Source organism: Vicia villosa, linkage group LG1, assembly GCF_029867415.1.
Source record: "Vicia villosa cultivar HV-30 ecotype Madison, WI linkage group LG1, Vvil1.0, whole genome shotgun sequence".
In the NCBI taxonomy this organism is placed as follows: domain Eukaryota; kingdom Viridiplantae; phylum Streptophyta; class Magnoliopsida; order Fabales; family Fabaceae; genus Vicia; species Vicia villosa.
The window spans coordinates 160325389-160349519 of NC_081180.1; the positions used below are offsets into that span (position 1 = coordinate 160325389).

Sequence of the window (24131 nt, forward strand, 5' to 3'; positions counted from 1 at the left end):
TTAAATTCTTATCACATAGATATGTCTAACTTACCACGCTCTAAATTTGACTAAAATTTGACTATTAGAGAAAAATACAACTCTCACTATTTGTTTGTGTGATAAAAGTAAGAAAAAGGAAGAAAAACAGTAGAAAATAGCATCCAAGGCAGAGTGACACGTGTGAAGATAGTGGTAACCATACTTCACACGCACCACACCACTCACTCTCTAGCAGCCCGCCCAGAGTCCAGAAAACCTTATGTCATCACTTCTTCAGTATTTTGAAAGTTCAAATACATAAACCCCACTCTCTCACTTTCTTTCTCTCTCTTCTCTCTCACACCCACTCTCCCCTCTCCTCTCCAGTAACGGGTCTCCATTAATGCTTCTCTCTCCACATTATTTTCACCCCTACACTCCCACTACTACATTTTCTACTCTATCCGTAGCTAAAAAAACCATCCACATTCCCCTCCCTCCAACCTCTTCTCTTTTTCAATCTGTCTCCTCGCGTCCATCACGCTTCAACTTTTTTTCTCCCTTTTCACTATAATTTCAATTTCGAAATTCACCTCACCATTCTCCTAGGGTTTTCTACTTTTCTTCTCTCTTCATCTTCCTCGATCTACATTTCTTCATCTTTCATGATTCGCCATGGACAAAATCAAAATCAAATCTCATCGCACCAACTCCAAACTTCATCTTCCTCAAGGTCACTCTCTCTCTTCCTCTCTCTAACCATTTCAAACTTCAGTCTCAGTTTCACCTTCATCTTAGTTTCAGTTTCAGCTTTACTTGCATAATTTAGTTATTTTATTTTATTTCATTCTCAGTATTTTATTGATTTTTTGTTTTTTTGTTTTATACTCGAATTGCAGTGTCTTTGTTGCTTGCTTAAATATTTAGTTTGATTTTCAATTTTCGTCATGGATCAGGTTTTTTGTACGATCGTTTTTAACTGAAGTATATACTAGAGTTCGAATTTTGTTACTGTGTGAAAAAGCTAATCGGAAGTTGAATTTTACTTTTGGTGCTAAATAATCGGAAGTCAAATTAATAATGATTTTGAGGACCGAATTGTTTCTGCTTTTTAACTTTTACGCCGTTCATGTCGGCATGGTTTTGTTAATTTTCATCATGATTTTTCTTTGGATATGATGTACTTTGATTACACTTTACTTCATGTTTCAATTGAAGCACAGTGGAAAATTTTGTTGTTGTTATACTGTAATCGTTTCTTTTCAGGTTTGATGAAAATCTATAACAAGATGCTGATTGTTTACTTGCATTGATTCTTGTAATTTAGAACAAAATTTACTCATCAGTCGTTATTTAATTGTTTTAAGTATCTGTTTGAGATTATTTATTAGAGGCTAATATTGTATAATTTTAATTTGTTTTCAGGGAAAGATCAGATTCATAAACAGCGACATCATCAAGATTTGTCACCTGATTCTAGCTCTTCCAGTGGCGGGGTTGGAGACAAAGATTCGGTGAGCTGGTTTTTCCTTTTTTGGCCTAGTACTTTCCCTGTTGGTTATGAATTTATGTTATAGCATTCATGAATATGGAAAGTTCATTTGTTAAATCATCAGGCTGTTTCATTTATGTCACAGTGTCAGTTTTATACAAGGAAAAAAGAAGTACTAACAATTATGGCAAATGTGCTGAATTTTGCAGTTCTCATTTAAATTTGGGTGGAAATCTTCTAAACAATCGGTTGGAACTCCGATTAAGAAGTTATTAGCTGAAGAGATGTCACCAATGACTGAAACCAAGAGAAGACCTCCAGGTGTTATAGCCAGATTGATGGGTCTTGACGGGCTTCCGTCCCAGCATCTGCATAAGCCGGTGCCTTTAGAGAAGACTCAAAGCAGAGGATTGTCAAATGAAGGTCGGTCCTCTAGGAGAAGCTCAAGGGATCAGGAAGAATTTAAGGATGTATTTGAGGTCTCAGAGATCCCGAAGGTAGAGAGTGGTAGGCATTCGTCTTCAGACTTCAAGGCTCATGAAGATGAAATGTCATTCATTGAACAGAAGTTCATGAATGCCAAACGCCTTGCAACTTATCAGGATTATCAGTCTTCTAAGGAATTCCATGAGACACTTGAGGTTTTGGACTCGAACAAGGATCTTCTGCTAAAATATCTTAAGCAGCCAGATTCTTTGTTTAAAAAGCATTTGAATGATCTACAAGGTTCCCCTTTTCAATCACATTCCGGTCATGTAGCACCACCCAATATGGAGAACTTTGACCATGGTTTAAATTGGAGATCAGATAAGGAGGCACAACATGTGAATTACAATAGGTTTCATCAGAAGCACTCTGATGATTATCACAACCAATTTGACAAAAGGCGTGTGATGCAGAATCCACCAAGATCATCAAAGCACCGGTTTAAGGGTAGCCGTGAACAATCTGCAGTCGCGACAAAGATTGTTGTCCTAAAGCCGAATCTTGGAAAATTACAGAATGGTACCAAAATTCAATCATCACCTTGTTCTCCGCATAACTTTCTGTCAGAACATGGAAATCAGGTTGAATTTTCAGATGTCAGATTTAGAGATGCTGAACTGTATAAAAAAATTAATTTGCCTGACAGTGCCAGGTCTTTTAGGCACAATTCTTTAGAATCTACAGAAATTGCAAAAGAAGTAACTAGGCAAATGAAAAACAGTCTGAGCAGAGGTTGTATGATGTCTTCCTCTTCTAGATTTAAAGGATGTACTAGAAGCGATAGTTCAAGCAGTGCTTCTGGGAACGAATCTCCAGAGGAAATAACAGCGCCTATCGGTGACCCATTTGACTTAAGTAAACGTAGCAGGCGCTCACCGCGTTCTACTGAATCATCTGTGAGTAGAGAGGCAAAGAAGAGATTATCAGAGAGGTGGAAGATGGCACACAAATCCCAAGAGGTGCAAGGCTCGAGCAGGAGCAGCACACTGGCTGATATGCTAGCATTCCCTGGTAAAAAGGGTACACGATTTGACAGCATGGCAAATGGGGGAGGTTTCTATGATAAGTTTGCTCGTAATGGTGAACCTTCTGGGTGGGTTGAACCACTGGGTATCAGCAGCAAGGATGGTTGGAGGGATGCATCTATTGGAAGTTTGTCGAGGTCAAAATCTCTTCCTGCATCATCTACTGTTTTTGGAAATGCTAGAACATTTATGTGTGCTGAAGCCCTTCGTAATGATCGATATATGGGGCCAAAGGACCTTAAACGGGAGAGGAGAAGAGCTACAATGAGTCTTGATCATAGACATGGTTTGAATTCTAGAAGCACTATATCTGGTCACAAGAAGTCTTGGTCTTTGCTTTCATCGAAGCAGGAAGTTAATGAGTTCTCTCCAGACTTAAATGCAGTTGAAAATAACATAATGATCAATCTTGAAGAAGATTCACCCAATCTAGAGGTTCATTCTCCTGAAACCTTTGGCCAACGCCTTAGAAATACAAGTGTTGTTAGCGATGATGTCGTGGATGTAGCAAATGGAAACACAGATGGGTCTTTTGAACCTTCTTCGGATAAAGTGCTTCCTGGAACATCATCCTGTGTCTTAATAAAAGGAGACAGTAGTGGTGTTGAAGACAATTCAATGCAAGAGGTTTGGTTTCTAGCAATGTTTTTTTTTATGATAAATTTATTGATACTTTACAAAAGCCATGGTCATCTTTTTTTAAAACAATTCAATTCACCTTTTGTGTGTGTAATTTGACTCTGACTATATATACACCTCATATCTCTTAAGCCAATTAACCAATTAATTTCTCATAAAGATTGTGAAATTCAACAAGTATAATTAGCCCAAAACCTCTTGCTTTAATTTACATACAAAATTGCAAAGTCAATATCTAACGGCTTTGTGCTTGCTATTTGTATATGTAATATATGAACCCTTATGCATTTCTTAAGTTCTTAATATCCTTCACCACCTGTTTGGTGCGACATTCCTTTCTTATCTTTTTCTGCTTCTGTCTTACTATTTTCCTGTTCTTAGTTCTTTTATGTTATGATCATACAGGTCTTTCCCTGAGATTTTGATTATTTTTTGAACTTAGTGTCACTCAAATAACTCATCATGTAAAGTTTTAAAAACATTCTAATGTTTCAGATGTTATTAATACAGAACTGCCCCTTCTTGTTGCTATTAAGATTTTGCACACCTGTTTCGATGCTACCTGCATCCATACATTTTGTGGAGTAATGAGAGGATGGTTCTATTTTCTCAATGATTGTGTATTCTTGCCAGAAATTATTTACTAGTTTAAATATATTAAAGTTCTATTAAGTGTCTTGTTTGTTTTTACTTGATATTGTTGTAATATTTCAGGAAGTATCAGCTGGTTCTACAGGTGGAATTTCAGTCCTCTCTGAAGCACCTGCACCTGGACTTGAATCGCCATGCTGTAAAGATGCTGATCAGCCCAGTCCAATCTCAGTTCTAGATCCTTCTTTTACAGATGATGTGTCATCTTGTTCTGAATGTTTTGGGAGTGTCAGTGCTGACCTACAAGGTAAGGAAACTGGTATATATTTTGGTAATTCTTCAATGTTACTGCTGTGTTAGACCTCACCTTATTTTTGGATCCACACTGTTTGCTTTAGTCGGTCAATCCTCTCTGCCATGGTTTTCTCCTATTAAGTAATCCTAAACCTTATTTATTAATATTCTATACAATTTCATGATCATATTGAGATTTAACAATAGGTTGAAAAGCAATTTTTTTATGTTTTTCTATTTTAGCTTGCTCACATTCTTGATAATAATAAATTAAAGTAGCGTGTAATGTCAAAAGTGGAAACAATTGATATTCAATCTTAGATTTCATCTTTGGAAAATTTATTATTTAACCATAACAAGGTAACTAGCTCATCAACCATTGCGTAATCTTGTCAATGCCTTTGAGGTCTTGGTATATCTTAACAATCTAATGCTAATCATGTTATATACAATGGTTGTGATTTGAGTAGCTGTTATATTTGTTAGACCTGATAAATCACCGGCACAAATGAATTTGTTGCCCATACTTAACCCATCTGCTTCAAAACTTTCATTAATTTCTTATTGAGCTTTATAACCTAAGAGATCTTTCTTTGAAGGATTGATTAGATTTCTTCTATGTATAATTCTGTATCTAATGCTTGTGCTTCTTTTTTTTTTTTTTTTTTTTTTCCGTTACCTTGTTGTATTGAACCTTTCCTGTTGATATTATTGATAGGGCTTAGAATGCAACTCCAGTTGCTGAAGTTAGAATCTGAAGAACATGTGGAGGGACCTATGCAAATTTCAAGTGATGAAGATGGTGTGGAAGCATATGCTGAAATGTTAGAAGAAAATGCATTACGGAGAACTGAAGATAGCTGGGAGTCTTCTTACATTATTGATGTCTTGTCTGAATCTGCCATCGATAAGGGTCAAACTCATAATATTTTGGAAGTTTGGCATTCTCTAGAATGCCCTGTTAGTCTGTCTGTATTTGAAAAACTTGAAGAAGAGAGGTACAGTGATTGGACTATTTGTTCAAAGTCTGAAAGGAGAATGCTTTTCGACCGCATCAATTCAGGAATTGTCAAAATTCACGAGCAATCTGCTGACCCACAACCATGGGTGGGTAATGCAGGCAAAACTTTTGGATCAAAAAGGTTTACTGGGCTCCAAGATGGTATTTTCCAGATGCTAGGGAGCCAAGGAAAGGTAGAGGATGATGCCCTGGGTAAGTTGCTGGTTGTGGAGTCTCAATGGTTGGGTTTGAGAGATGACATTGATGTAATAGGAAGAGAAGTTGAGATATTGATATTAGATGATTTAGTGGCAGAAATAGTTGGTATCTAAAAATTTTGTACCCCGAGAGAATAGTTGTCCTTAGAATGCTTCTAGTGATGTAAATCAAATAGGGCAATAGTAATTTCATCTAAAGATGAATAAATGGTTAATAATCTTAATATTTGGACAAAATGCATGCGAATAACTTTGACTGAAATTGGAAGAGAGCTAGCCATGGTAGATCAGCTTAGTTTTCAACCTGAAATAATTGGTCAAAATCATAAAATTGGATCCATCTATTTTTGGGTTTCACTGGCCTCCCTCAAGTGTTTTATCTCCCAAAACCATGTAACAATCATGCTTGATAATAATATCTAGTCAACGTTTGGAATTTGGATCACCGAGTGTTACCTCAAAAGTGTTTTTTTCAAGTTTGGATACCGAATGTTACCTCAAAAGTGTTTTTTCTAGACTGCAGAGATACATGTAGATGCATCTCCATATGCACAAAATATAATTTGGAGATGCATTTTCGTAGTCCCATTTAATTTTAGTTAGTGAGATTTTTAGAGATACATTTTTAGAAAATGCTCCCTTAGAAAATAGTGTAAATGAGTGTAAATGTTATTTCGGATATGCATATTTGGATACGTTCAAACAATATACGGAAATGCATCTCCAATTTTTAAAAAAAAAAAACTATGGAGAAACTTAGAAAATAGAATTTTGATTTGGTTTTTCGTGCGTTTGAAGATAAGTCTCCGATGCATGCATGAATGATATTTTCAAATTTTCAGGTTGTACTATACTCATAAAAGGGTGGAAATAACATTTCCTAGTATCTAGCCATTGATCCAAATATAAAAGGGTTGAAATAACATTTCCCTAATATCTAGCCATTGATCTAGAGCTGTCAATATGGGCTACCCGGCCCATATGGGCTTCGGGCTTTTTAGGGCCGGGCCCAAAAAACTCATTTTTAAATGGGCTCTAATTTTACTATCCAGGCCCGGCCCTGTCTGGACTGCGGGCTACCCGGCCCTAAATGGGCTTCGGCCCTAAACGGGCCCATTTCTATAAAAAATTAAAATTTTCTCCTTATTTTTGTAAATAACCATATAATTGCATGCAAGAATACATTTTATATATATATATATATATATATATATATATATATATATATATATATATATATATATATATATATATATATATATATATATATATATATATATTTTATATCCAAAATTATAATTTCTAAATAATCCATATAAGTTAATAATTAAAATGTAAAACAACACATTAACTTAATTTAAAACTATCCAAAATACATCACAAATTATATAATGTAGCACAAATAATTAAATAACTTGTTCCAACAAATTTTAAGTTATAAATATTCATGACAATTATAATTTTATGATAATTATAACAAGAAAATGTTATAAATTTTTATAATAATTATAATTAGGAAAGGATAAATTTTAATTATATTTAAAATACTTAATTTTTTCGGGTCGGTGGGCTACCCATGGCCCATACGGGCCGGCCCATATTTTTTAGGGCTTTTTAGGGCCGGACTAAAAAAGGCCCGGATGTAAATGGGCTCGAAAAATGAGGCCCAGGCCCTAAAAAATTTCGGGCCAAATGGGCCGGCCCATGGGCTTCGGCCCGTTTTGACAGCTCTACATTGATACAAACATCTTGGATCGTTAAGTTCATTTTAGCTTTGTCTGTTGATCACTGATTCGATTAATTTGTGTAATCTTTTTTTTCTTTCGGATTAGCATGTTATATGTGCAAGTTTTTTAACATCGGTTCTCTCTTTTCAATCAATTTTTTTCATACGCAAAACTCATTGAATTTTTGTTCATGGTGCTCAAAACTATTAAGGACATTTTTGTTCATGGTGCTCAAAACTATTAAGGACATTTTTGTTCATGGTGCTCAAAACTATTAAGGATCTTGTTTGAATGAGTTTACTTACAGTTATAAATTTTAGGAGTGTTTTTCTACTAGCTGTAACTGGTTACACTCCCATGTTACCAGGTTTTTACTGCACACCACATTAATTCAAGTGCTCCAAAACATATCATTTGTGACTCTCTTAGTTAACAAATAAACAACTTGGTCCTCACTTCTACAATATTCCAATCTTAATTTGCCTTCATTAACAAACTCTCTTAAGTAGTGGAACCTCATCTAAATGTGCTTGCTCCTTCTATGTGCAATTGGGTTCTTAGCAAGATTAAAAGCTGAAACATTATCAACCAAGAGTTTGACAACCTCACCCTCATTGCTGCCAAACTCTTTCAATAGATTCATTAGCCACACGACTTGACACACACAGGGGCGGTTCTATAGCCCAGCGAGCCTGGGCATGCGCCCGGGCTCAACCCCTAATTTCTTTGTACTTCTCTCAATTTAATAGCCGATTTTTAAACGAAACCAAGAGCAAAATTAGTAAAAATAAGGGTGTAAAAAATTAAAATAGATGAATACCCAACGGTCTAGATAGGTCCAATCCAATTAATTATTTATGACTTTGAAGAAAAATTAAAAAAAAAACAAATTATGTACTGCCGCCCGTCTTATCTCTCAGTTACCCTCTCTCATCACGTCACTTTCAAGCAGCAGGCACACAGGCAGGTACTTCTCTTAAAATTTCTTCATAGATTCAATTTGAAATATATATATATATATATATATATATATATATATATATATATATATTCAATTTCATATGGTTAGGTCATTGCATATTACTTGACATAGAATAGAACCGCCCCTGGTATACTGGTAATATAAATTATTTGACAATTGACATATTATATATTATAATAAAATAGTTTAATATTTTTTTTTAGAATCTAAACTAGTTTAATTTCTTTTCTTATTATATTTATGTTATTTATTTTTTTTAGAATTCTCTTTTAACCTTGTTGTTACAATTTATTTATTTTATTTAATTATTCGGTCTCGTCAATTTGTGTGTTACAAATTATTTATTTAAAAAAAAATTATTTAATCATTAAATTTTAGAGATGAGGAGGTTTTTGGTTCTTAGAACAAGTATTGAGAAAGTGAATGTTAAACAACCAGAAGTCGAAGTAGAAGAAACATCCCCTAATGTGGCCAATAAATTTTTATTTATATTTCTAGGTTCTTTAACGACAAAGGGAAAGTTGTGGAACGATTTGTTTCTCTACATCATGTCAAATATACTACATCAGAGGCACTAAAGGATGCTCTTTATGGTATTCTCGATCGTCACACGTTATCTATTTCAAGGATATGATGGTGCTTCAAATATGAGAGATGAGTTTAATGGTTTACAAAGAAAGATTCTAGATGAAAACTCTTATGCTTTCTATGTCCATTATTATGCTCACCGTTTGTAATTGGTGGTTGTGTCTGTTGCTAGTAGTTGCTCGTCTATTCATGATTTCTTTGAGTACATCTCCTTGATTGTAACCACAACAAGTGCATCTTGCAAGAGAAAGGATGCTTTGAAGGAGGCACAACACCAAGATATTTTGAATAGACTTGCGAGTGGTGAGATATCTCAAGGAAATGGCTTGCACCAATCATCTAGTCTCGCTAGACCCAGGGATACTAGATGGGGTTCACATTATACTACCTTGATTCGTTTGGATCAGATGTGGTCCTCCGTGTTAGAGGTTCTTAGTATTGTTGATGAAGATGGGCGTGGACCATCTCAAGCGGTGGGTTTGATAGAAAAAATGGAGAGCTTTAAATTTGCTTTCATTTTGAAGCTTATGTTAAAGTTGTTTGGTATCACAAATGAACTTTCAAAAATCTTGCAAACAAATAAACGTTGTGCTGAATTGCTTCTCATGTCTTGACCCTAAGAACTCTTTTTCCAAGTTTGATGTTGATAAGCTTGCCCGTCTTGCTAATATTTATCATTTAGACTTTTCTGATGATGACCGTGGAACAATAAGGGAGCAACTTGAGACTTATGTACATCAAATGAAAAGGCATGCTTCATTTACTTCTTGTGAAGATGTTTAAAGTTTGGTTATGAATATGGTTCAAATTGAGAAACATTTTGTATTTCCATTGGTCTACAAGCTCATTGAGTTGGCTTTGATATAGCCGGTGTCGACAACATCTGTTGAAAGAGCATTTTCAGCAATGAAGATTATCAAGTCTAATTTGCGCAACAAGATCAACGATGTGTGGTTCAATGACTTGATGATATGTTACACCGAGCGGGATATATTCAAGTCACTTAAAGATGTTGATATTATTCGAACATTCACCGCAAAGAAGTCTCGGAGAGGGCATTTACCTCTTAATTTTATTTAGCACATTATTAGCAAATTAGGTTTCATCTCTCTTATGTAGCACACTTTATGACTATTTATATATTGTCACATGTAACGTGCAGTTAACCCAGCCTGCATCAAATTTCTGGCTCCGCCACTGCACACACATAATGAAGCGACAATATACTCGACCTCACAAGACAAGAGTGAAACTTCCGATTCCTTCTTCGAACACTATGAGATTAGTGTTCCACCGAACATAAAGATGTATCTAGCTGTAGACTTTCAATCATCTTTATATTCACACCAATTGGAATCGGTAAAACCAAACAAATTGCATTCCAGCCCGTATCCGCTGTGGGAAAGAGAATTCCGCAACCAATAGACCCTTTGATGTATCTTAGGATTCTTTTGACTATTCCAAGTGAGACACCTTCAGTCTCTCCATGAATCTACTCGCAATACCAACACTTAACGCCAAATATAGTCGCTTATTGCATAAGTAACGTAATGATCCAATCAACCTTCTACATTGAGTTAGGTCTATGTTCTACTCCTCTTCATTCTTGGACAGTTGTAACCTTGGTCCAGCTGGTGTAATAACAACATTATAATGCTCTATATCACACTTCTTCAATATCTCAAGATCATATCTCCTTTGGTGTATAAGCAGACCTCTTTTGGACTTGTGAAACTCTATGCCAAGGAAGTATGTCATAATACCGAGGCCGCTCATCGCAAATTCTCTCATAAGCTCACTCTCGGACTTAAAAATACTATTCTCGTTGCTGCCTGTGATCAATAAATCGTCTATGGTTAGACAAAGAATGATCACACATTCACTTGTATCCGTCCTCACATAAACTCCATGCTCGAACACACATTTCTTGAAGTGGACCTCAACTAGGAAACCATCTATCCTTTTGTTCCAAGCTCTCAGAACTTGCTTCAATCCGTATAACGCTTTTCTCAACTTATAGAATCTTCCCTCTTGATTTTTCACAACAAAACTAGGAAACTGTTCTACATACACTTTGTAACACCCTAATTTCCCCGACGTTTATTAATATCAAATTAAAGTATTTTAAAAAAATCATAAACATACAATTAGGATATCACACTTTTAGATATATTAAACCTGCTCAATTTTTTTTAGATACATAACACAGTTTCGGATGATTCAAAACAAACTTTATAATCCTCAATGTTACTTTTATTATGCATCGGAAAAATCATAATCCATATTAAAACCATTAGCATCCAACAAACAAATAACTTTTATTCAACTAATAGGAAGTTCATAAGACTCCAAACAAATCATCAAAGACAACGTCAAAATAAATTAAGCGTTCATCCCCCAAGTGTTACGTATGAGAGCATGACACCAACTCGACATACGCAAAAGGAATAGAAACATCTTCCAAGCTACTGCAATAGCGGTCTATTCCTGATTACCTGCAATATAAAGAATGTATAGTCATATATATGTACCTCACACATCCACACAATAGATAATGGAATGTATAATAATAAGCGAACAATAACTTATTACAAGCACAACAATACATACCATCTCATGTTGCACCCATACAATCCAACAACAATACACCAAGGCAATGCAATGCATTGCAATGAGACTCGACAACAATAACTCAATGCATGTGGTACCAACAGGGCATAAGCCCTCTCCTTAATACCAAATTGGGCAGCAACACAACATAAGCCCTCAACCATTTTCCAATCAAGGCCAACAACAAGGCATAAGCCCTCAATAATGTATGCATGGTGTCATACCCCAAAATTTTCCCACCATATTTTCATGCAAGCATCAAAAGCTCAAGACTCAATTGAGTACACACTCTCCTAAGCAATTAACCTACATCTAGGGTTTTTGCTTCTCTGAAGATCAAATCAAGTTCTAAGACCTCAAATGGATCCCATGACCTCTCATATGCTTAAAAGGGTCCTCATGCCAAGATTCAAGCTCTGATTCACAAGATTGCCCAGACAAAAGCTCAGATAGTCAACAATCGACTAGTTTGACCTAAAAGTCAACTGTGGTCAAAGTACAGTCAAAATTCCTGATTTTTGGTCAACATCCTCATTTTGAAGCATCATTAATCAATTTACCAAGGATTGATCATGATTCATCAAGGAAAGTTCAGAAATCAATAAAACTCAAAGTTTCTAAATTAGGGTTTTTAAGGAGAAAGTCAACCCAACTTTGACTGACCATATATCTCTCATGCTTTCTCAGAAATTCCCCAACCCAAAGTTCATTATCAAGTAAATTTGATTCTCTACAACTTTGATGTTGGGCTCAAGGTCAAGAAATGCTTCCGCATAAGAGATATAAGCCAAAACATTACAGGTCCTTCTAGAAGCTCGCAAAAAGCTGTTTTTTCCCAAAAGCCATATCATCAAGATAAAATCTCCAAATGGAAAATATGTTCCAAAGTGGCTTTTAGAGGACATCTTGAGCTTTCCAAAAAGTCCTAGAACATCTTTATGTGACAAATACTGAAGGAGTTATGATCGATAGAAGTGGGGGGAAATTGAGAAAATGCAGGAAACCCTAATTGATCAAAACTTGGATTTTGGATTAATGGGCCTAAGTCTTGGACTTGAAACACTTCCATAACATGAATAAAGACTTATAAACTCATCCATATATTTCTATAATCTTTATTTAATTTATTTTGGATTTTTAATCATTTAAAAGCCAAAATATAAAATATGAAAACATTGGAATTAAATTATGGGGGTTTATTCTTAAACATTTGGAAGCCCAAATAACACCATAACCAAGTCCAAATTCATGGATGCAAGACATGAAGAGATTTGGACCAAAATTAGAAAGTTTTATATAATTTCCAATCAAAAATCAAACTTTCTAATAACATATTATCCAAGCCCATATTTTGCCCTAATCTCAAGGCATATATATACTTAACATGATTCAGAATAGAGGACGAAAAATAGGGGAGAAGGAGCAGCCACTAAAGCTAGGGTTTCTACTTCAAAATATTCATTCAAACTTGCACCATAAAACCTCGACTTGCAGCCATTCTCAAAGGGTTACATTCATGCATTCGTGCTTCTAAGATGATGTAAGGTAGGTTGGAATCAAGGTATGAGTTCTACAACCCTCAAAAGTTCCATGTCCAACGTTCCATATTAATGCATGTTTTGAACTTCTTGTATCTCTTGATTAAAGGCGTTTCAATCGAATATGATTGTGTGTATGAGTTCCTGGCATTGTACATATGAGGTCTAAACCTTTGGTGTGGAGTCTTGAAGCCCCTAGAGCAAAACTCCATTGCTAGGGCAAGAAGGACCTTCTCTTTCGTTTTCATGGTTCCGGGCAATTTTAGAACGAACCAATCGAACCAGCGTGTTCGCAAGGTTGTGTTTATTTGATCTGGGCACAATTTGATCTTATCCCATGCGTTTTCTTGAGTTTTAATTTTCCAGGGAAGATTCACAGGAAATCCGCAGCAGAAATCGCAGGTAAAAACGTAAGAAAATCCGCAGGTGAATTCAACGAAGAAGATGAACAATGGCGTTTATCAAGGATCACACGCGTGGAAGGCTATCAACGGCCAGTTAATGAGTTTGATTTTCTCCTCTCTCTCTCTGATCGCGCGTGGAGCATTATGAGTGGCCAGTCAACACTTTTTACTTCTCTCTCTCGCCATGATTGGCTGGCGTCAGAATCCCAGGGGGTCCACTTTGACTTTGTTCCCAATTATTATTCAGCGCGTTTTTTTTTATATTTATTAATCGATTGCTATTATATTAACGAATAACAAGTGTGGCACGGCTGGCTAGGCAATACATGAATGAGCGTAGAGACCTGGGCTCGAGACCCAGGAGCGACACCCTATTTTTATGAATTAACCATGTATTTTACATATTGCTTCTTTGCAGATTCAACACTTCAAGACTACGTAAGACCACGATGCACCTTCTCTTACCACCATCAGATCTCCATCAACATAGATCCAAGGGCTCATATAGAGTTCCACACGATGGACACTCAGCATCTGACCATACTTGATCACACGCCCAGGTTTTGTCTTTATCCTATTATTTTTATTTGTTCTTTTTCTTTCTTCTTTAATTACTCATTTGTTTTAATTAGATAATAACTTTAGGTTTTAACAAATTAAACTTAATTAGTAATTAGAATTATCTTGATTTAATTAGGTTAATTTAATAACTAATTTTTGGATTAGATTAATTGTAGGTTATCTTAATAATTAATTTTAGGTTAGTAATTCAATTAATTTTTGTTTTAGGTTAGTTAAATGATTTTAGGCTAATTAATTTCAGAGTAATTTTAGTTAAATAACTTAGGATTAATTTTAGGTTTTTTTTTTGTTTGGCCTTTAATCAAAACCATGTGACTATCAGTAATGTAAAGGTTGTCTATTCACTGTAGGTCAAAGTTCTTTTTAGCCATAAGGCTTTTCCCTTAGTCTTTTTTTTCCTTAGTTTTTTTCCCCTTAGGCTTTTTAAACCCTGTTTCTATTTTAATTTATTTTATCAATACCTTTTCGTTTGCCTTTTGCCCTGTTATTTTATAATTCCTGATTTATAATGTATTTGCCCCAAAGCCATGTACACAAAAAGTTTTCTACCTTTCTGTCTGCCTTTAATTTCTGTTACCCTTCAAGGGTTTTATTGTAATAGTAATTAGGTTTATTTTTCTGCCTTTATTTTCTACATCAACGGGTTTTTGGCCATGTAATCCCCCACCCGAGGCCTTGTAATAGTTAGGTTTTGTATTATTTGTTTTTAACTGCGTGGTTAGTAATGTGACATCCTATAATTTCAGTTTATTAATTTAATTTGGATTTAAATTGAATAATTGGAATTTTAGTATTTTAATTGGATTTAATTGGAAAAGGATGGAGTAAGAGCTATTGGGCTTATGGTGTGATGCTAGTAAAAGAGAGGTGCTAATTAGTTAGGCCTTTTACTAAGTTGTGGTTAATTTATTTTATTTTATTTTTCATAAAATAAGAAAAGGGAACCATTTGGGGAAAAAGGAAGAACACGTGAAAAGAACAAGAGAAGAGAAAGAGGCAAGAACGTGGAACCGGAAGGAGAGCATTCAAGAGATTCATCGAGGTAAGGGGGGACTCTTCCTTTTAGTATCTCTTATGTGATCTTAGGTAATAGGTAGATTGATGTATGGTTTGATTCAATTAGATATTGGGATTGTTAGGTTAGGGTGTTCTAATTTGGATTGAATTGATGATGATTTGTGTGAACTATTTGGTTAATAATGCGTCTAAATGATGTTTTGTGGTGTATAATTGAATATATTATGATTGTATGCCTGTATGTGATGCCTGGAATCGTTTTTGGGTGAAAAGGGTGTGAAATCGCAGGGTCTGTCGCAGACTTGGGGTTTGCTGAAATCGCAGGTCCGCTGGGCGGAGGTCCCAACGTAGTTCGCTTCTGTTGGACATCGCTAGTGGTCCGCTGAGCGGAGGTCTGAAGGGTTCGCTTCTGTCTTGCTTCGCTGAGCGAACCTTGCTGAGCGAGAATTTTCTAAAACTTTAAAATAACGTATCTTTTGATCCGTGAATCATTTCTTAGTGCCGTTTTGAGCGTTGTGTAAGTAATTAAATGTTTTATATGATGAATGATGAATATGGACAGTAGCCGACTTTATTTATTTAAAACTCGATTTAATTACTTGATGAGTACTGAACATTGTGTGCATATGAGATAGGTGTGACAATGTATTTGGTGTGAAGATGAATTAGTTGTGATTATTACTATGATTGAGATGAATGCCTGATTATTTGAATGATGTTGAAAACATGTACATACTATTTCGGTGATGTGGTGTTGAAATGAATTGTTCATCGTGACTCGGTGATGTTTTAAGTATGTTATGTGTGTTTCATTCATTCATATGCATTTGATGTTGGATCCCGGTGATGTTTTGGATCGTTGGTGGACATATTTCCCATTGTGCGGAAATTGTGTCGGTGGGCCGTATCTCGATGAGGCGTAGATCGTTTAGGTGGATTGATTCCACGGTTTATTGGTACCACATGCATAGTGTCAGTTGTGTCATATGCATTTTCTCGTAACATGATCGTATGGATTTCTGTGTTATGTGTTGTAATCTATTATTGCGTGAATTAATGAATAATAGATGTGAATCTGAATATGTATAATTGGGTGAACGGTATATTATGATGCTTGTTACTTATGAATTGTATAATATTTACTAATTGAGAATGAGACTCACCCTTACATGTTGTCATTTTCAGATTGAGGAGTAGCGACATTAGTGCTTGGTGAGGATGACTCATAGAGTTTATCCGTTGTTTTGGGTCGTGTCGGTCATGCTCTGATCTTGTAACACTGGGGGACGATAGTTATAGAGATTTATGAGAATTCTCTATTTTATTTGGTGTTGGACTATGTTTCCATTTGGTTGTGTTGATGTTGTTTCTTATTCCGCTGTGATAAACATAATTGTGTTTTTGGTAAATCGTTTCCTAATAAAGCATGACTTGACCATGATTGGTTTATTTATTTTAAATAATTGTGACATCCTTGTGCGTATGTTTTACTCTGATATAATTATTTGTTTAAATTGCCGCGGGGTTAGAAGGGTGTTACAAGTAATCCTAGGGAGTGCAAGCCTGTTAATTGAATTAGCATCACTAATTTACAAGATAAAATAACTGAATTTAACCACGTGATTGTGCCACACACACACCTTCAGGGTAACCTCTCTTGCTGCCTGTTGCCTTATTATTTGTTGCCTTGTTGCCTTTAAAATAGTCAAGTCCCTCGATTCCGAGGATACCTAAAGCAAATGTTGCCCTCAGTTCATTCATCATCAATTTTGTCCCTCGATGTTGCCTCGGTAAATGATGATTTGTCCCATTGCTAAGGTATCCTCGCCTGTTGCCTAAAGATTAAATGACTATTATATCCTTCACTTAGACTACATGCCCTCTTTATGGCAAGGGACAGTCTTATGGCGAACGATAACCCCGATGACCCTTTACATCCAATAAAAGGACCACCTACTCTCCTATGGTATGGATAGCCCTGAAAAGCTAAAAGAACATTTTTTTCAAAACTTAGGGTAGTTGCTATTAATTGCTTGCTCTGGTTTAAATTCAACTTTCCTCTTTCAAAAAACATTCGAAAAGGCTACACTTATTTTACAAGCTAAAGTCCTTACTCAAATTCTTTTTCTATTTACTTCAATATTTTGAAAACAAAAAGTGAGCTAAGCAATTAAGAGCCCATGGATAACCATGGATACAAAGGATGCTTTAAACCTTCCCTTTGTATAACTTACCCCCCGAACTCAAAATCTCTTTAAAAGGTATTTTTCTGTTCTTTTAGCCTTTCTATAAATTGGATAAAATAACAGTCGGTGGCGACTCTTGCTCACCGCAACATTGCTTGCTTAAATATAAAAAGTCAGTTCTCCCACCATATTACACATGCAACACCAACATGCAACGTCATAATTATGCAATTACAGAGCATAAGATCTCAACGTTTCGCCATTCCATGCCAACAATAACAACATCATTATGAAATTTATTCACACTTCATTCAAATAATATCATTACGTCAATCACAACAACATTCTTCACCTTCCGTACCACACTAACAAACAAGACATAAGCCTCCAACAGGAAATAATCATGTAGTGCTATTAAAATTATTATCATATTAAACAAGAATATTTTTGGCTTTCTACATGTTCAAACGGCGCATCAAACGGACACCCGAGTAAAAAATTATGGATTTTTAAAGTTTAGAAAAATCTGCCCAACACAATGATGTAACCAGTTACATCAAACGTGTAACTGGTTACATGTCCCAAAAATGGAATTTTCCCCCTTTTCACACACGTAACCAGTTACATCAATCATGTAACTGGTTACATCACTGACAGTTTCAAAAATATACTATTTTTCAGAATACGATGTCATTTTCTCTCAACCCCAAAACCTCCCAATTGCACTTAAAATTATACTTTGAAATCCCAACCTTTTCATACATATGTTATACAACAATTCCACACAATTTACACAACCAATTCATCAATTCAAACGCAAATTTATCAACAATTCAATATTTAGGGTCTCACATTTACAAAGCAAATTCCAAAACAAAATCATACAACAATGACAATCAACCCCCACATACCTAAACATTATACAAACCCTTAGAGAGTTGGAACCCCACCCTTACCTTAGATTGACAGTTCCTAAGCTTGAGCTTTTATTTGCCTCTAACAATGGCGCTTTTCCCTTTGAGGCCTAACCTTGGTTCTCCTCTCTTCTTTTTCTGTTTCTCCTTTTTTTTTTGTAATAATAATTCTGGGTGCAGTTACCGTGCATAGATAAAAATCTATGCACCATGCATCGATTATTATGGACCCTTGGATCAAATTCTAGACATCAATTGTTATTACTCAATACTCAATACTCACCACTCAATACTCAATACTCAATACTGGATTTCCAATGACTTATGTAGGCTTATGCATGGTGCATAAGGAAATCCTTATGCGTATTAGCCAAAGCCACCAATTCTTATTTTTCTTCTGCCTTTTCCCCTAATTATATTATATTATTATTAATCCAACTAAATAAAATAATATCCCAATTTAAATAAGTAACTAATATCAACTAAATATTTATTTGATTATAATATCACTAATAATATTAAATATAATTAAAACTTCTAATTTAAATATACTAAGTACCATAGTTTCCCGGCACCTCTATGTTTCTACACAATTGATCACACACCCTCAAACACTTATATTTCTAATTTCTAAAGACATCGTATGTAACATCCCTAATTGTCTAAGCATAATTAGGTATATATGTGGATTTATTAAGAAAAGTTAGTGGATTAGTTAGAATCCAACTAAGTGGCCTCTTGGTAATTACCACTTAGTTGGAGGGCATTATGGACCTTGATCTCTATTGCATGATCATAAGGGCATGTTTGGTTGGTTAGTTGGGATAAGTCAGAATTTTTGAGAGAGGAGAACTTAGAAGCAAGTGGGAGAAAGAAGAAGTCATGTCCATCTTCTTCATTTTCGCAACTCTTGGTACAGCTCCACTAAAACGGTAATATCTCTCTGCTCGTAACTCCGATCGTAACGATTCTGGTCTCGTTGGAAAGCTAACGAAATTCTCTACGATTTGCATATATGGTTCGCATTTTTGGTGCTGTATTGATGGAGATAAATAGGTTTGAAGTTGGATGGTCTATGCTGAATGTGTGTTAAAGAGTGGTTACGGGTTTGATCATGTTAGAGGTGAAGTGTTGATCAAGGAGGAAGTCCAATGGAAGCAAGAGCATCATATTAATCTCTCTAAATCCAAGGTGAGTTCCATTAGATAGAACTTGGGTAGGTTTTGGGGATAATGTATGTTAAGGGTTTAGTTTGTGATACAATTTTTGCATGCTTGATTGAATGATAGGAATGTGTTTCCATGATGATAATGTATGCCTTAGATCATTGTTATATGTTGGGATTTTATTTGAGATGCTATAGAATTTTTGGTGTTGCTTAGAAATGAATTGGAATGGATTTAGAAGCTTTAAAATGCAGAATTTTTGGGACTATCAGTCATGTAACCGGTTACATGGTTGATGTAACCGGTTACATGTGTGAAAAGGATGAAAAATGCAATTTTTGGGTCATGTAACCGGTTACATGATTCATGTAACCCGTTACATCACTGTTTGGGCAGATTTTCCAAAACTTCGAAAATTCATAACTTTTGCGTCGTAAGTCCGTTTCGCGCAAACTTTATATCGTTGGAAAGCTAGTAACATGTAATATCTAATGAAATAGGTCCCCAAACCAGAATGTTTGATTTAATAATATTGGAACCCCACTTAGTGAATCACTGAATTAGTATAAGAACTTATGTCTTTACCAATTGATTAACAATTCTTATGTTATGCATGGCATAGATTATCTATTGGTTACTATGAATGTTACATCCATATTTGAGAATGTTATGCCATTATGTTTTATACATGAAAATCTATGGACACCTTCGTTTTGGTTAAACGATCGGAATTGATTGTATTGTATGTGATTTTGACATTATGTCATATTTCCGTATGCTTGAATCGAAGTGGCCAGAGGGCTAGATTGGGATGCTACTCAGACTATGTGGTCAATGAGTCTTCCCGGACCATGCGGTCCAATGGAATAGCCCGATCATGTGTATTGTTTGATAAGGTGTGCATCTGAGCTACCGTTGCAATGTGCTCGTGAGTGTCGTACGGGGCTTTTTTACTCACTTGGCGTTAACACACTTGCGTGCTCGATATGGTGGGGTTATGTGGCCATGTAGGCTAATACATAATGATGTAACTCACCTCTAGTGAAGTCATGTAGACTAATACTAGGCTTTCGCCCGATGGGCTCATGCATCAAGGTGGCGGTTTGTACTCGGCGTAACTCACTTGCGTGAAGAAGGTTAATGGGACAATGACGCCAACTGGACTAAGGTCATCTCGCAGCCATTTAGGCTTGTGCAAACCCGTTTAACCATCTTGCAGTGTGCTTGTACAAGTCCCTTGACAATAGGCATGGGGTTACTCATCGAGGGTGCATTTATTCCATAATCTACCCCGAGGTATTATCATTACACTTCTTGATTCCCCGTACATGGGTATGGGTTTGGATACTTGTTTGCATTGATTGAGGAAAGCTTCCAAGAGCAGAAAGGCAGGTAAACCCGGAAGACCTGACCTCGAGGGTCGCGCCCGACAAGAGGCAGGCAGGTAAACCCGGAAGACCTTTTCTGGAGGAAACTGGTACTCATGATTGTTTGTTGATCCCATTGGTTAGTTAAGGGACTTCCAATGTGGATTGTATCCTTGTTGTGTGTTTGCACCTGGCCGTAAGGATAAACCCCGAATCAATGGTGGATTCGGTTTGTTAATGCATGTACCCTGTAGAACCGAGTGAACCCGTAAGATAGGGAAACTCACTGAGATTTAGTAATCTCACCCCAATCAACTTATATTTTTCAGGTGCAGTTTAGTAGCGTTTTGTCAGTAGCAGGTTTGGAATGAAGACTTGGAAGTGGTGATGGCTCGGAGACCTCCTCAGATCTCATTTTCCGCTGTGTAGATCCATTGAAGACACATGTTTTGTTATTCCTAGTAGAATTTCATGTTGTACTCAATATGGATCTTTCTATAACTATAGCTTTTATATGTACTCAATATCAATTCTTAACGTTTCATGCATAATATACTAGTCAGTTATGTATGGGGTGTTACATCATCCTACACCGAAAGGTCATCCAAAATGAATCAACTCAACAAGTAGCATACATCAACATATATAATAATTAAAAATAAGTAACACTTAAATCCGAAGGTAGAAAAATATACAAGAAAGGGGGGTTTAACTTGGTTTTCAAAACTTTGCCCTTTTAGAAAAATATTTGTTTAAGATAAATATTAGCGAATGAAATAAAGAGAAAGATGACACATTCAGTTATCCAGGTTCCTCTTAGAAAAGGTTAGTCATGTCCACCCGCCAAGGTGATTTTGCCTTAGAAAAGGACTTAATCCACTGATCATAGAAATAATTACAATTGCACGGGCAAACTGCCGGTGACTAACGACCAAACATTGATGAATTCTGTTAGTGATCCCTTAAGAATTCTGACCCAAATGTTCCCCTAAGAGATATAACAATCAACGGTTCCTTTAAGAATTTTTACCCAACTAGTCCCCTAAAGAAGATTTCCCACGATGACAAACTGTCACCGTTTTCTTAAGTATACAGACTAAGACTAGTCACTCAAGGAACAATCAAGAAAAATTGATCATCAGTTGCATTTACACGATTACTTCTTTAAAGCAAATTACACAAAAGATTTAAGTGCAAATACAATACAAAAGTGTTGAGCAAGATATGAGCAACAACTTCTTGCTTTTACAAGATTCTACAAAGTTGTATATGATAAAAGTTGAGTTGCATCTTGTAGTAATCTTCTTTCTATTCTTTCTCTGTTCTCTTCACCTTCAACTACATTATGTTGCAATACCTTTCGCTTTGCTTTGATTGAGCTTTGGCTTCTTCGGATTTTGTAGTAGCATTGCAACTTTAGCATTTGCGACGAACAACATCTTTGGCTTTGGCATTTGCAAATAGCAGCATCTTTGGATTTTTCTATTGTAGTGGCAACCAACGGATTTGGCTGTTGGCATTCAGTAGCTTTGGTTGTTCATCTTCTAGCAGCTTTTCTTATGAAGTCATGATCTTCATTTTTTCTCTTCAGAGAAAGAGACGTTGTGAGGATAAAAGAGTATTTTCTAAAAGTTAACGGTTAGTTTCCAACAGATACAAATGTAGATGTTGGATAGTAGAACGCGTTACTTCCTTAGTCTATAGCTTGCAGCTTTGACATGAGGGCGTGGAAGACTGCTTTTGAATAGTACGAATGCCTTGATAAATGTGAGTTATTAAGCAGACTGTTGTATTGAATCTTCTTGAGAAAGCTTCTTAATTTTATCTTCAAATGATGTACTTCTAATTTTGAAGTAGTAAGCTTGAAAGAGATCATTTTCTCTTCTTTGTTCTTCTGATGATTTATCTGATGAGTAGTTCAGAAACTACTTTGTTATGATAACATGAGAACATCAGAAAAAATTTCTTTCAGAAATAACGACAGTAGCCTTTCTTAAGTACGACGCATAACTTCTTAGATCAAATATGTATATGAAGAGATAACTAATTTGAGGTGAGAACACACGAACAATACGGGCAATAGTATTAGAGTCTTTCAGAATAAAACAATGTCTTCAAATAATAGTGCAACAGCGTATCTAAAGAGCATGTCTTGATATCTAAACAAGAGTCCTAACAACTAACCCGTATTTTTGATCTATATCAGCTGATCTTGACTATGTCTTCAGAGTAACGAGCAACAACTCTTCTGACGAACATATCTTGACATCTGATCTTTGAAGCAACAACTTGTCTCTGATGACGACTTTGTTTTCTGATCTGTAGAATTAACTTCTTATTGACATATTTCTTCTTGAGACACTTGAGATTTCTAAAGCACCAGCTTGTTTAGAAGTTCACAGGAGATCCCATTCTGATTAACATTTAGTATTCCATAGAACTACTGATGTTCCTTTAGACGTTGAAGCGAATAGTATTTCTGACAACAACATATCTGATAATTCTTTAGACAACAATCCTGAATCACTCTGAGCTTTTGATCTGCACACTCAAGAAAATATTAGAAACAAAATTATTTACATATAAAATATATGTGTTGTTATCATAAAAAATTAGAGATAAATTGCCCAACCAAATATTAATCTAACAAAATTGGGGCATTACAACTCTCCCGCACTTAGAATATTTTCGTCCTCGAAAAATTACCTGATGTAAACAACTTTAGATACGACTCTCTCATCCTACTCCCCGACCCCTAAGTCATGTTTGTTAACACTTCGATTACCACTAATTCGGACATAATGATAACAAAACAACAATTCAACCAAATACATATGACAATCAATCAACATCTTCGCCATATAGCAGCTAACAAACATAGCAACCATATAACAACATTTCAACACTGCAACAACATAATCATAATCAACATAGCACGTTTATAATTGGACATGCAACACCATCAATACATCATTACAATATCATCATAACAACGTCATCAACAACAAAAACACATACACAATGGTACTCCCATATCTATGTGTCATACCCCAAATTTGCCCTCATATAATTACAAATGTCATTTTATTTCGAATAAGTGACATGACACAATTGGTACAAGAGCGAGAGGTCTCGGGTTCGAGTCTCACTTCTAACATTTTTTATTTAATTTGTTTCTAGCTTTATTTTCATTCATATTCAAAAATCATAAAAAAAGTGTTTTTTTTCATCTTATTTATTAATTTTCTTACTAATTAAATATGCATTTTTTTAAAAAGTCAAATTTTCATTTTTATGCACTTTTTAGCCAAAAAATCATCAAACAAGTGTTTTTTTAATCATTT

General features: G+C 35.5%; 1 protein-coding gene across 2 annotated transcripts; it reads left to right on the forward strand.

Annotated features, from left to right (window-relative positions):
* Positions 1 to 251: 251 nt before the first annotated feature.
* On the forward strand, positions 252 to 6149 carry LOC131644537 (uncharacterized). Of its 2 annotated transcripts, none has more exons than XM_058915062.1 (5): positions 252 to 694; positions 1387 to 1475; positions 1663 to 3591; positions 4318 to 4501; positions 5207 to 6149. In XM_058915062.1, the coding sequence occupies exons 1-5, from the start codon at positions 637 to 639 to the stop codon at positions 5818 to 5820; spliced, it is 2874 nt and encodes a 957-aa protein (XP_058771045.1). In that variant the 5' UTR covers positions 252 to 636; the 3' UTR covers positions 5821 to 6149. The 2 variants fall into 2 exon arrangements, with proteins under 2 accessions (XP_058771045.1, XP_058771046.1); XM_058915063.1 differs by lacking the exon at positions 252 to 694 and adding an exon at positions 757 to 1279 and having other exon boundaries at positions 5207 to 6148.
* The last annotated feature ends 17982 nt before the right edge of the window (positions 6150 to 24131 follow it).